We start from the raw sequence: 14,101 nt of genomic DNA, 5'->3' as shown, positions 1-14,101 counted from the left end.
AGGAAAGGCCACAGACCCCAGAACCGCCTGGGAGACAGAACCCCCGGTCATGTCCATGAGGTAAAACCTTACAAAGGGGCCCGGGGAGGACCATGAAGCCGCAGCACAGATGTCCTCCACCGAGGCCCCACCCAGGAGAGCGGCAGAGGCAGCCACCCCACGAGTGGAGTGCGCCCTGATGCCCCCAGGCGGATCCTGCCCAGCCAACGTGTAGCAGAGGGTAATACCCTTGCACAACCAATGGGACAGGCGCTGCTTCAACAGTGCCTTACCAACACGAGCCCCACCGTAACAGACAAAAAGCTGGTCGGTAACCCTGAAGTCCTGAGTACGGCTGAGGTAAATCCCCAAAGCACGGACTGGACATGACAGGTGAAGGCCCGCATCTAACTCACTAGTGTGAGGAGGAGGACGAAAAGCCCGAACCACAATATCCCGGGAGCGGAAGGAACTCCGGATATTCTTAGGCACGAAAGCAGGATTAGGTCGCAGAGTGGCACCGCAATCGGTCCGAAAAGACAGGCACTCTGGACGTACCGAGAGAGCACAGAGCTCACCCACGCGTTTAGCGGAAGTGACAGCCAGTAGGAACGCGGTCTTGAAGGACAGCTGTCCCAAAGGCGCCTGCTGGGGCCAAGGACAACCGACCGAGGACCAACTGAAACCGCGACAGTGGAGGGAGCATGCGCACACCGGATGGTATCAACCACCGAGGGATCCATCCTCTCCAGACTCACCCTCCCACCAGCCACACCACCAGGTGTTGACCCAACACCGGAGGCTGGAAAAACACTCCGTTGTGCTGTGAGAGGGCCGTCGCTGACCACGGAATGACCCAAGGAGGAGCGACCAGAAGCTGAATTAAGACCGGGAACCACACTGACGTGCCCCGGTCCGGCGCAACCAGGATCACCGTCCTGCGCTCCCTCCGTATCCGCTCCAACAGCTGACTCAACAGCTGTACCGGAGGGAAGGCGTACAGAAGACCGGGCGGCCACGGAAAGGTCGAGAAGGCATCCACCCCCAAGGGGGGATGATCTGCCCGACTGAGCGAGAACCACAAGGGGCACTTGTGAGAACGTCGGCACGCAAACAGATCCACCGAGGCCTCCCCGAACCGATCCCAGATCTGTCTGACTATGTCGGGGCGGAGTTCCCACTCGTCGCAACGAAGACCGCCCGAGACATTATATCCGCCCCCACGTTCTCCGTACCAGGAACGTGGAGCGCCCTCAGACTGAGCAGCCTGCGGGATGCCCATAGCAACAATTTGCGCGCCGCCCGGAGCAGGCGGCCGGAACGAGTCCCACCCTGCCTGTTGATATACGCCGCCGCCGTCACATTGTCCGTCCTGACCAAAACGTGCCTGCCTACCACCAGGTGGTGGAGCCGTTTGAGGACCAGAAAAACCGCCTTCAACTCCAACACATTGATATGCAGGGTAGCCGGGCCAGCATGACCTGTCCAGCTGCCCCCCACTGCATGGGTCCGACACATCCCTCCCCAACCTGCGAGAGAGGCGTCGGTGAAGACCGTGACGTGTGAGCCCCTGCTGCCCATGGGGACCCCAATGGTGAGGATACCCAGCCTCTTCCAATGGGCGAGATCTCCCCATATCGAAAAAGGAACCGTCAACCATTTCCCTTTGCCCCTCACCGGATCTATTCTCAAAGAGAGAAACCACCTCTGTATCCTCCTCATAAAGAGGAGGCCAAGAGGAACCACCGCGTGAGCAGCTGACATAAGGCCCAGCAGACGCATCACCTGCAGCGCCGTAACCGTCCCTCCCAGACGGAGACCCTCGAGCGCGCGACGGAGATCCTCCCGACGCCGCTCCGAGAGGGTCGCAAGCATGGGTCTCGACCTCAATGTCAAGCCCAAGTACTCCACCTGTTGACTGGTAAGAGGTGTACTCTTCTTCCAATTCACAGCAAAACCCAGGCTGGTGAGGAATTCCACCACTAGCCGAGTATGAGACCTGGCAACCTCCTCTGAACGGCTGAGGATTAAAATGTCGTCGAGATAGAATAGGACTCGTATCCCCCGACGACGTAAAGGCCCCAGAGCAGCCGCCACGCACTTGGTGAATGTGCGGGGAGCCAGAGAATAACCGAACGGCATTCTGTGGTACTCGTAGGCTACGCCCTGAAACAGGAACCGTAGGAACTTCCTGTGAGGAGGGAAAATAGGAATGTGAAAATACGCATCCTTCAGGTCTATGGAGGTGAACCAGTCCCCCCTCCTGACAGCAAGCAGAAGGAGTCGGACGGTCAACATCCTGAACGATCTCGCTACAATCAACCGATTGAACGCGGACAGATCCAGTATAGGTCTGACCCCCCCTGTTTTCTTGGGCACCAAATGACGACGGGTTGGTTTACCAAACCCGAAATCACCCAAAATGGCCGATCCCTCGGCCGCCAAGGCTGTCGGCCTCGCGATACCCTGTTGACTCTCCAACCAGGGCACCACTGGCGGGGGAAACATGGCCGCCTGTTGAGGATCTCGCCACAGTCGTTGACGAGACCGTGCTCCCACCTCTGGCTGCACAGCGTGAGGCGGTGTAGGACCCAGATCAATAACCGCCTGCGCCTCCACAGAACGCCCAAAAAGACTATCTGTGGAAAAAGGAGTCGTGAGGAGAGAAAACCTATCCTCTTCCCCAAGAGGAGACTGCTCCAACCAAGCATGCCTAACAACCAAAGTCGATAGCATCCGAATCCTCCCCGCAGTTATAGCTTGCGACTGAGTCAAGATCTCTATAACACCACAAACATGAATCACGTTTACAATGTCGGTCGGACCCAAAGACCTACAACCCGACGCCATCTTGGATAGGAAAGTAGCCAGCTGAGCCATAACACTGGCCGCCGCTAAATGCCATCCTGCAGCAGTATACCACTCATTCGTCCATACTGCCACCCTCCGAGTCGTTCATCCCCGCCTGGGCACAGAAAAAAAGCTACCTGGCTGCTTAGCCAAGGTACCCCCGGCCTGCACCCCGTTGTCAGCCCCTTCACCCGTAAAAAAGGTAAATAGAGCTCAGCGAACCCCCCCACATCCACCACCGACTGACCTTCATTAATGAAGCTGGCAAGAGGAGGGAAAAGCGGAATCCCGCGGCGGGGATTATTAGACATTCCAGCGTCAACATCAGTGTCAGCAGAAAAAGCAGTAGTAGCATTAGCGTTAACAGCATGTTCCAGGATCGCCAGGACATCGCCCACTACAGTGGAACGATCGCCAAGCCGCCCCGGCCCTGGTGCCGAAACATACTCCACAGCACGACCAACACCGACATCGATGCCTACTGACACAGACCTCACCTTTGTACAAGCCGACCCGTTAGTCAAACCTTGTACGCTGCCCCTTGGTCCGTCGCCGCCAGCCGAGGAACCACCAGCATAGGTCTCATGCGTCGTCGAAACAAGCTCCGGAGAATCCAGGGAAAAACAATCCTCCGGTAAGCCCTCAACATTACGAACCTTCCTTAATCTTTTCATCCTGCTAGTTATCGTATGGTGCACGCAGCCATTACGCTGGGACGAAAATAGAGGAAGGGTGTTTTGGTGACCAGAGTCACGGTTATATGGGCGGTGCCACCATGGGGGCGGGGCCCCATACAGGTGGGGTGCATGTAGTTGTTCGTGGGAGATACAGTAGGTATCATAGGAGATAAGGGGTATCTCATAAGGCTCAGAGCGGGACGCGAAAGCAAATACGATATATAACTTTATTAACAGATTGCAGAATGGGTACAATACAGTACAGCTCAATACAACAACAGTGGACTGGAGGATGAAGACCAGAAAAAGACTTTCGGCTTTTTTACACAAGGGTCCTCCATTTTCAATTCATCAAAACATTTAGAGACATACAAGTTTCATAGAAACATAGTAGTTTCATAAAAATGCTAAAATGCTATTGATTGATTGATTGATTTAAAACTTTATTAACATATTGCAGAATGGGTACAATACAGCTCAATACATACAATATTGTTAAGGGGATGCAGACCAGAGAAAGACTTTCGTCTTGTTTACATCAGGGTCCCCCATTTTCAATTCATCATATTTCATATCTAAATCATATAATATCTCATTGCTAAATATATGCAATATATAATCTAATAATCCAATAATCTAAATCTAATATAAAAATGCTAAATGCATGGGTATTTTATTTTGTCTTTAATGTTAGCTTGCAAACTCAAATACTGTCTTGGTAAGCCTCATAATGAATTGTTTGGGGGAAAAAAGAAAAACATCGTGATGTGTATCGTGTATCGCCGAAAGGTCCGAAAATATCGTGATATCATATTTAGGTCATATCGCCCAGCCCTAATTTAACGTTACCTCAGGATACCACTGTCTATTGTATTTAGTTGGTTAGCTATTTAGCTAATGTGGATAGCATTTTGAATAGCATCAATGCTAGCTGGCTGGCTATAGCTTTATTTACTAAATTATGGAGGCTTTTAATCGTCAAGGTAAGAGAGGATTTGTCATGATCAACTGAAGGCGTATGCTATGGAACAATATGTGCTTGGGTTGTCAGAAAAAGGCCAGATATGTGACGCTAATCTCTAGTTAGTATCGTGTATTGCATCACAGTAGCCTCCCGATCAAGGTCAATAGCATGTGTGTGCGCCTCGGTCGGGAGTGTGTGTACTGTAAGCACAGCAGAGCCCCGCTCCGCTTCAGACAGATAGAGAGAGCACAGCATAATAAAGCTGGAAAAGCCCGATCAAGCTCAATAGCTTCTGTAACACGAATGCAACTACTCTGTACATGCCATTGTTGTTGTGTTGTTTTCACACGCGGGGTAAGGGAGAGGTGGGCTATCGTGTCATCGGTTCAGGAGAAGACGCGTAAAGATGGTGTTCGCTTGTAAAGATGGTGACGCAATGGGGGGTGTGGGGGGGCGCAATGGGGGTGTCTTCAGAATTGCGCACTCTGAAAGCTGGTATCAGAAAGTAGCGTCTTCAGGCTGCCAGAACGCAGTTCCGTGTGGCTGAAAGGTGCAAACGATCAAATACTTTGCCTGATACGACCGAAATCGTTTTAGTTTTGACATGGCCTAAAGGGATATTTCACTGTATACTCTGGCAAATTACCTACAAATATAATTATAGTCTTGACAACCATCTGTATCTACCTAGCCAGCTATAGCACTGTTGAATATGATTAGCTAATTCAGCTATAGCACTGTTGAATATGTTTTGCTAATTAATATTAAAAGTGATAAAAGATTGGCTGGTGTCCTAGTTATTTATCAAGCAAGTCTAGCCAGTTGCTGAGCTGAATGAGTAGGAGCAAAACTACAAAACTAACCATGATCTTATCTATAGTGATGAATGAAGCAGCTAACATTAAACAAGCTTGCTAGCTGCCACGTGACATCCAAAAAGAAATAGCATTCAATATCAGTTCATATTTGTTACCCAGTATTTCAGTTAGCTTTCATCTGAATGCCATGCTGATGATTCCTTGCATTGTATGTTTTTATTTTTTAATTACTTTATTTAAAATATATTCTTTTTAATGTCCAAATGTCATCAGGGAATCAATATTAAACTGCTACCAGTATCGGTGCATCCATAAAACATATCAACCACTAGGGCAGCTAAATGTCCATGTGTTTAGTTACTCTTAAGGGACACTAGGAAGCAGATTGTGGGTTTTACGGGACACTAGGAAGCAGATTGTGGGTTTTACGGGACACTAGGAAGCAGATTGTGGGTTTTAAGGGACACTAGGAAGCAGATTGTGGGTTTTAAGGGGCACTAGGAAGCATATTGTGGGTTTTAAGGGACACTAGGGAGCAGATTGTGGGTTTTAAGGGACACTAGAAAGCAGATTGTGGGTTTTAAGGGACACTAGGAAGCAGATTGTGTGTTTTCTACCAACCATGGAGTTGCAGGTGAGGCTGGACTGCAGCTTGAAGACCTTGTGCAGGCCGGCGGCCTCGGCCTGGGCCAGCTTGTCCTCCGTCATGCGCACCACAAACTTGACGGTGGAGTCGGTGTGGTACTCCCTGTAGTCGTTGATCAGAGCAGGCGTCTTCTCTGTGCCCTGCAGCATGGGCTCCAGCACCGACTCCTTATACGACTGGAAGAAGGAGGGTTTTTTGCTGATCAAAATTCCATTACTTTTCCATGACAAGACGGAATTTACAATTTCCAACTACCTATATATGTCCATGTCTATCTTATCTGGTACATTTTAGTGTTGAATAATAGATTTGAATGTTTCAGTTTTATTTTCATCAGCTATAGCAATTGCTTGAGACTTAAGGATGTCTTAATTCCTTCAAAGGATAACTAGATGTACCAGGAGCCACGCTTAACAAATGTCCATGCCGTTTCCAAAACCTTCTGGACATTTTCCATAATTTCTCTGGGAATGGAAAACACAAATTTACTAAAACATATGTTTTAAATTAGGAATAGAAAACATGTCCAAAGGGTCCAGAGTTTGTGCATGTCTGCACTACAATACTACACTTCTACACTACAATACTCCACTACACTACTGCACTACACGACTACACTACTGCTGAGCTCAAATGTCCTTGTTTGAGTCAAATTCAGACAAAGTTAAATTGAGGTGAAATGTCACATAACATGCCGTCTGAACACAGGGTGAAGATGTGTGGTGAATATGCCGTCTGAACACAGGGTAAAGGTGTGTGGTGAATATGCTGTCTGAACACAGGGTAAAGATGTGTGGTCAATATGCTGTCTGAACACAGGGTAAAGATGTGTGGTCAATATGCTGTCTGAACACAGGGTAAAGATGTGTGCTCAATATGCTGTCTGAACACAGGGTAAAGATGTGTGGTCAATATGCTGTCTGAACACAGGGTAAAGATGTGTGGTCAATATGCTGTCTGAACACAGGGTAAAGATGTGTGGTCAATATGCTGTCTGAACACAGGGTAAATATGTGTGGTCAATATGCTCTTTGGTGCCATGTGCCTGGTTACCTGTGTCCATGTACGGACGGGCAGCTCTGTGATCTCAATGGTGTTCTTGTCCATGACCGACACCTCCCCACTGACCAGGTACTGGTTCTGACCCACCTCGTGGATCACCCCTTTGAAGTTCTTGTAGCTGGGGAGCTGATTGGGGAAAGATGGAAAAGAGAGAGAAATCCAGACATTGATATATGTTTCAACAAACATGGGCTAAATGGGCTATGCATGGTGTGGGCTATGCATGGTGTGGGCTATGCATGGTGTGGGCTATGCATGGCAAATTGTGGTAACTCACTGGGACAGCTACTTTTAAAATGTATTCCATTACAGATACCTTGTTTAGCATAGTTCCATGGGTCTGACCCATCAGGCTAGATGAAAAGTAACCAGTTTACAGCACTGTTGTTCTGGACTGCAGGGATGCACCGATCCGACTTTTTCAGTACCGAGTACTAGAACTGGGCAATTAATCGAAAAGAAATCGCGATCTCGATTCATAGACCTATGCAATCTCATTTCTAAATTATGATGATTTTTTTAATTAAAAAATAATAATAAAAAAAAGTATAAACTTTTTTTTATTATTATTATTTATTTATACTTTGAACTTTTTTAAATGACGATTCTGACTTGAGTTATTTTGTATGTTACAAGAGACTTTTAAGTTTAAGTCAAGCACTTTGATATATGTTAGGTTTAAGTTTAAGTCAAGCACTTTGATATATGTTATGTTGTCTGTTTAACACATTCAGCGCCAGAGGTCGCTGTGGGCCGAATGGCCGTGTGTGCCAGCGCTTTAATGAATGGGGATACATGCCGGTGTTTGCAGTGCTAAAACTATATTAAATATTATAGGTATGGATCTAATAATATAGTCGATTGTCATTGAGTTTCTTCTGGTCAAGATGCAAAAAACTGATAATTTTCTCATCCATACATTCCTGTTTTATACCGTGGTGAATATGAGTATAGTTTTAGAGTAATTCTGTGTAATCCCAGGAAACGCAGCTAAGCAGCGTTTAGTGCTAGAAACCGCGCCATTCCTCGCTCCGATCAACAATCAATCTGAAATCAACGCTATATTATTGGTATTATGTTTCATCATGCATGCATGGGGGGTTCTATGCTTCGATCGTCACCAACGGCATACGTTGTGGAGTAACGTTACAATAACACTTTCAGATCACAACGAAGGCATGCTCGGATCAACGCAAGATTGATACCATATAGCACTTACCTTGACTAGGATGTACTACAAAAAGTATATTCCAATCATCTGATCGCCATTCCAAGTATTGATGTCAATTGTGTTGCCAACATAATCCACCAAAGTACATTAATCGGCGGTGCATGATTCTCCCCAATCCATGTGTTATAAACGTTACTACTGCCCGACTAGGAAATCCCGGACCGGACTTTTTAGATCGACGTACAGGCTGAGCCAGAGAGATTCCAAGGATGTGCAATACTGGCCGCAAGGCGTTAGGCGGCGGTAATGGACGTTTGCGATCTCAGACCCATTCTCAATGATAATATCAGGCTCCCTCCATGGATTATGAATGGAAATAGCGAATAAAATAAATAACGACCAAAACCCGACTTTTCTCGGGTTTGGCGCTCAAGCAATGGCGAGTTAACCCGACTTATCTCGGGTCTGGCGTCCAATGTGTTAAGAGTGCAATAAATGATTTTATTGAAAAAATAAGAATCGTGTGAGAGAATCGTGATCTCAATTCTTAGAGAAAAATCGTGATTCACAGTTTAGCAAGAATCGCCTAGCCCTACAGAGTACCGATCCAATACCCATTGTTCAATTAATAAACTGTATGCCTCACTGTGTGGAAGAGACACTTTTGTGCAAGGCAACATCAGGCATGACTTAAAAAATTACTTTCCTAACTTAGTGAAACAACATTTTACAAATTAACACATATATAACTGTACTGAATTGTTAATTATAAATTTTTTTATTATTATATAAAAAAAAATCCGATTATTATAATTTTTTTACCGATACCCGATCCAGCAATTTTAGTCATATCGGGGCCGATATCAGATAATAATATCGGATCGGTGCATCCCTAGACTGCACCTGCCATCAGTCTGCTGTTGCCCCTTTCTCATTGAACGCTGCTTTGCTGCATCTACATGTTGCAGTACAGGTGCATTCTGGGTCTCTCTCATTGAACGCTGCACCTACACGTTGCAGTACAGATGCATTCTGGGTCTTTCTCATTGAACGCTGCTTTGCTGCAACTACACGTTGCAGTACAGGTGCATTCTGGGTTTCTCTCATTGAACGCTGCTTTGCTGCACCTACACGTTGCAGTACAGATGCATTCTGGGTCTTTCTCATTGAATGCTGCTTTGCTGCAACTACACGTTGCAGTACCGGTGCATTCTGGGTCTTTCTCATTGAACGCTGCTTTGCTGCACCTACACGTTGCAGTACAGGTGCATTCGGGGTCTTTCTCATTGAACACTGCACCTACACGTTGCAGTACAGGTGCATTCTGGGTCTTTCTCATTGAACGCTGCTTTGCTGCAACTACACGTTGCAGTACAGGTGCATTCTGGGTCTTTCTCATTGAACGCTGCTTTGCTGCACCTACAAGTTGCAGTACAGGTGCATTCTGGGTCTTTCTCACCCACCCCTCCTACCCAACCCCCCCCCCCCCCCCCCCCCCCCCCTAATGTATATACTCTTTTCTTTCTGGACTCTTTTTGTATCACAAACAGTACTGTAATTGCAAATCTGGTATGTCAGAAATGTATAGATGTAGCAGTACTGTCTATCTGTATGTCATGTATGTCATATATGTTACGATGAATTGAAAATGGGGGACCCTGATGTAAACAAGACGAAAGTCTTTCTCTGGTCTGCATCCCCTTAACAATTGTATGTATTGAGCTGTACTGTACTGTACCCATTCTGCAATCTGTTAATAAAGTTTTCATTCATTCATTCATTCAACGCTGCTTTGCTGCACCTACACGTTGCAGTACAGGTGCATTCTGGGGGCTAGATCCACAAAGAATGGATTGCACGGTGCTAGTTGCACCCTACTTACAATTAATTATGAATTGAAAATGGGGGACCCTGGTGTAAACAAGATGAAAGTCTTTCTCTGGTCTGCATCCCCTTAACAATTGTGTGTATTGAGCCTTACTGTATTCTACCCATTCTGCAATCAGTTAATACAAATTTCAATCAATCAAATTGAAACTTTTATTAACAGATTGTAGAATGGGTAGAATGCAGGATGCATTGAGCAAGTTGTCCAAAAAGCTCCCTGCCTGCCGTGTGTTTACCATGGGCAGCGGCTCCTGGTGGTTGAGCATGCGGTTGATATTGTTGACGATCTCTCTGGGGTCGTAGTTGGGGATCTTGCAGGCCCAGCCTGTGCCGATGCCCTCTGCGCCGTTCACCAGCACCATGGGGATGATGGGAATGTACCACTCTGGCTCCACCTTCTGGTTGTCGTCCCACAGGAACTTCAGCAGGTTGGAGTCCACTGCTGGGAACAGCAGCTTGGCCAGGGGACTGAGGGGGGAGAGAGGCGGATATGAGAGAGGTACAGATACACCTGCGACAATGCCGATAACAATGCTATATCTTTTGTCGGATACCAATTACACCTGATCCATTTATTTGACTGAATACAGACTTAAGGGTGCTTTCACACTAGGCATCCGGGGGCCGTTTCCGAGCACGATTGCCGCAAAAGTAGTGTAGTGAGAACACTGCGTTCCGTCCCCGGGGTTGGATAACCGCTCCGTGTCCGGGACCACTTGAAAAGGTCGTCTGGCGAACGAATCAGCGTCCCCCGGGCACGGAACGATTGCAAATGTGAGCACAACTGTACCAAAACATGGAAGATAAGAGGCTTGTTGTAACAAGTGCTTCTGTCTGAGTTTAAGGAGGAGGGTGCTAACCTGCTTGCCCAGAATAGAGTTGTATTCATACTTCAATTTAAAAAATATTATTTAGGTCCATTTGGGATTGTGAGAGTCTGTAAACCTGCTCCAACGGGGGAAGCTGCGTTTCAATTTCAGCCAAGCGCTTACGTCTTTCTCTCTTTTCAGATATAAGGTATAATGTGCCCTCTCAATACCACCTTAAGGCGCTGTGTCCACAGAAAGATATAATGTGCCCTCTCAATACCACCTTAAGGCGCTGTGTCCACAGAAAGCGTTTTTTTCAAGGCGGAGCGCTTTGGATATAAAAAATATGAATGCCCAGAGCGCTTCCAAAGCGCAGGGAGTGCTTATTGTTGAGTCATCTGCGTTAGGTCGTATATTACTGGGTTGTCAGAGACGCCGCACGAATCAGCCTCTCCTCTGCCATGATCATCATGATCATCTGCCATGATGATGTCAGAGACATCACCGGTATCATTCGTTTCCATAAACTCAATGAGATGAGATCTCATTGTTTTTGTCTACTGTGGCAATTCTAGGTGTAGGGGTGGCAGAATAAAACGACAGACAGACGAGTTGTGTTTCCCAAAATAATACTTTCTCTTTATTTTCTAATCAAACAAACATTTCACGGTTCTCCTCACTCTCTCTCTGACTTCCACTTAGACCGTCTTCCGGGCGGCTTTTCCGCTTACCGGTCCATCTCCTCGCCCTTGATATGAGAGAGTGAGAGGGTGTCTTTGGGCCCTATTTTGTTCACCCTCCTCAACACGCACATCGCGTCGTGATTCGCTAGTCTTGATGGCCTTCTAGCGGCAGGTGCGTCTGGAAGCGGACGCCCAAATATGGGCAGCGCCTAGCCATTGGGCCGTTACGTAGCGTCCTTCAATCACCCAGCCCAGTGGTGGCTTGGGGTTGCCACACTACCTAAATGTTTACTGGTTACTGTGAGCGATTTGTAGTGCCAAATTTCCCTGGGGATGAATAAAGTATTTCTATTCTATCTCATTTGTCCCGAAAAGGTTTCTCCCAGAGCAACACCCTCAGACCATTAGCTTGGGGTCAATGGACAGACATGATATAATCCAACAATACAATGTAATCAATGTCCTTCATTAGGGAGATCTAGCATCCTTCTATGTGTTAAAGCAACACGTCAACATTATGAGAGATATGCTTACAGTCTTCTCCAGAGTCAGACAAGAAGATAGATACCAATTACTTCTCTGTGCATTCAGTAGCTATCCGGTTTCAAGCTAGCCTAATTTAGCACAAATTAATGGAAGCGGATAGAGACCAGCTGGCCTAAAACACACCTCCCAGAAATGTTAACTAGGCTAGTGGTCCATATTCACTTCCATTCATTTGTGCTAAGCTAGGCTAGCTTGCAACCGGATAGTCTTCTACTGAACGCACAAAGAGGAAATTGGTATCACGGTAAGCACATCCTCCATAATGTTGACATGTAGAAATGTACCGTAATTCCTCTAATAGTAACCGGTATTCAATTAAAAACCGGGTCTCTATTAATGACCGGGTGCGCTGTTGAGCTAAGCAATTATAAGCCGGCCTCCTAATACAAGCCGGGTATATTTTGTTATTGTTGTTATATGCTGGCCTGGCTGTGCAGTAAATACCATATAATGGTATGGTGTTAATGTTTACCAAGAGAGTAAGCCTACCTCAGAATTGTATAAAATTAAGTTATTATTATTATACCAGTATTGTGATTGCACTATTTTACTTTATTTTACTTTTTTTGACCACCTGTAATTGCACTGTTTACTACCGTATTTCATACAGTACTTTGTTTCAATAAATGAACCCAGTACATTTGACTGGGTTCAAACTGACACAAAATGTTGATTTATTCATTATGATCTGTTTGAAAATTAGAAATATAGGCCTCTCTCTTATACATGCCTCCTCCTAATACAAGCCTGGTATCCGCTACAGTTGAAACAAATACAAGCCGGGGTTACTATTAGAGGAATTACGGTATTTGCTTTGATGTTTTATGTAGTTATTGGTATTGGATGTTATTATTGGGGTAACTCTGGTATTGGCCTGATATCCAGTACTCCAGTTCCATCAGCCCATCATTAGTATCACTAGCTCCACAATTGTAAGTGGCTTCAGATGATGGCATCAGCTAAATTATTCAAAGTAAATGTATCAATTCATCCATAAAGGATATCAAAAGACATCATTGATACTATATTAAGCCTTGCCACAAAGTTGGGGGCAAACAATTGAGACAAAGCTGCTCTTCCGTTACCAGTGTCTAACTATGTCAAGCATGTCGTCCAACAGAGAGAGAAGAGGTGGTAAACCTGAGCATGGTGAAGATGTAAGGGGGGCTGGCAGCGTCTTTACCTGAGCATGAAGATGTAAGGGGGGCTGGCAGCGTCTTTACCTGAGCATGAAGATGTAAGGGGGGCTGGCAGCGTCTTTACCTGAGCATGGTGAATATGTAACGGGGGCTGGCAGCGTCTTTACCTGAGCATGAAGATGTAAGGGGGGCTGGCAGCGTCTTTACCTGAGCATGGTGAAGATGTAACGGGGGCTGGCAGCGTCTTTACCTGAGCATGGTGAAGATGTAAGGGGGGCTGGCAGCGTCTTTACCTGAGCATGAAGATGTAACGGGGGCTGGCAGCGTCTTTACCTGAGCATGGTGAAGATGTAACGGGGGCTGGCAGCGTCCTTGCCCCCGTTGATGCGGGTACCGAACTGACCCAGGGGCTGCAGGATGTTGGCGTTGTTGCTGCCCACAAAGTTCTGCGCCAAGTTCACGATGGTCATCATCAGAGCTTGCTGATTGGACAAAAAGAAAAACATATTCATGTTGTACATATTCTGTCAACTTTCATTCAGCATTGCAATCAGTACTGCATCAGTATCATGTTGCTATGATGTTGCTGTTGCCATATGACTGTCTGGAAGTTGAGATGTTTAATTTCCAAGATGTGACTGAATTGAATGCAAATACCAGACTTCAGAATAATTATCTGGGAAGATTTTGGTGTGATTTTATTTGTCGTTCCTGCAAATTTGGGAGCAATATCTGATTCACTGTCTTGTACTTTAACCGTTCCTGCACTGAGCAATACTGTAAGACAATAAGTGTGACACTGGCTATACATATCAATACTATAAGACACTGACAATAGATCAATAGTATAAGACACTGGCAATAGATCAA

At 46.3% G+C, this 14,101-nt stretch overlaps 1 protein-coding gene across 2 annotated transcripts in view; it reads right to left on the bottom strand.

The window, feature by feature from the left end:
* Window positions 1–14,101, bottom strand: part of top2b (DNA topoisomerase II beta) — a 98,021-nt gene that overhangs the window by 38,092 nt on the left and 45,828 nt on the right. For both annotated transcript variants that reach the window (XM_084313087.1, XM_084313088.1), the window contains exons 20-23: window positions 13,565–13,713; window positions 10,291–10,522; window positions 6,988–7,122; window positions 5,910–6,110 (exon numbers count right to left, since the gene is read on the bottom strand). In XM_084313087.1, coding sequence (XP_084169213.1) covers window positions 5,910–6,110; window positions 6,988–7,122; window positions 10,291–10,522; window positions 13,565–13,713 — 717 coding nt within the window. The remainder of the gene's footprint in view (window positions 1–5,909; window positions 6,111–6,987; window positions 7,123–10,290; window positions 10,523–13,564; window positions 13,714–14,101) is intronic.

The sequence above is a fragment of the Notolepis coatsorum genome, assembly GCF_963971535.1.
Source record: "Notolepis coatsorum genome assembly, chromosome: 4".
In the NCBI taxonomy this organism is placed as follows: Eukaryota; Metazoa; Chordata; class Actinopteri; order Aulopiformes; family Paralepididae; genus Notolepis; species Notolepis coatsorum.
This window is presented reverse-complemented; position numbering and strand designations above follow the sequence as displayed.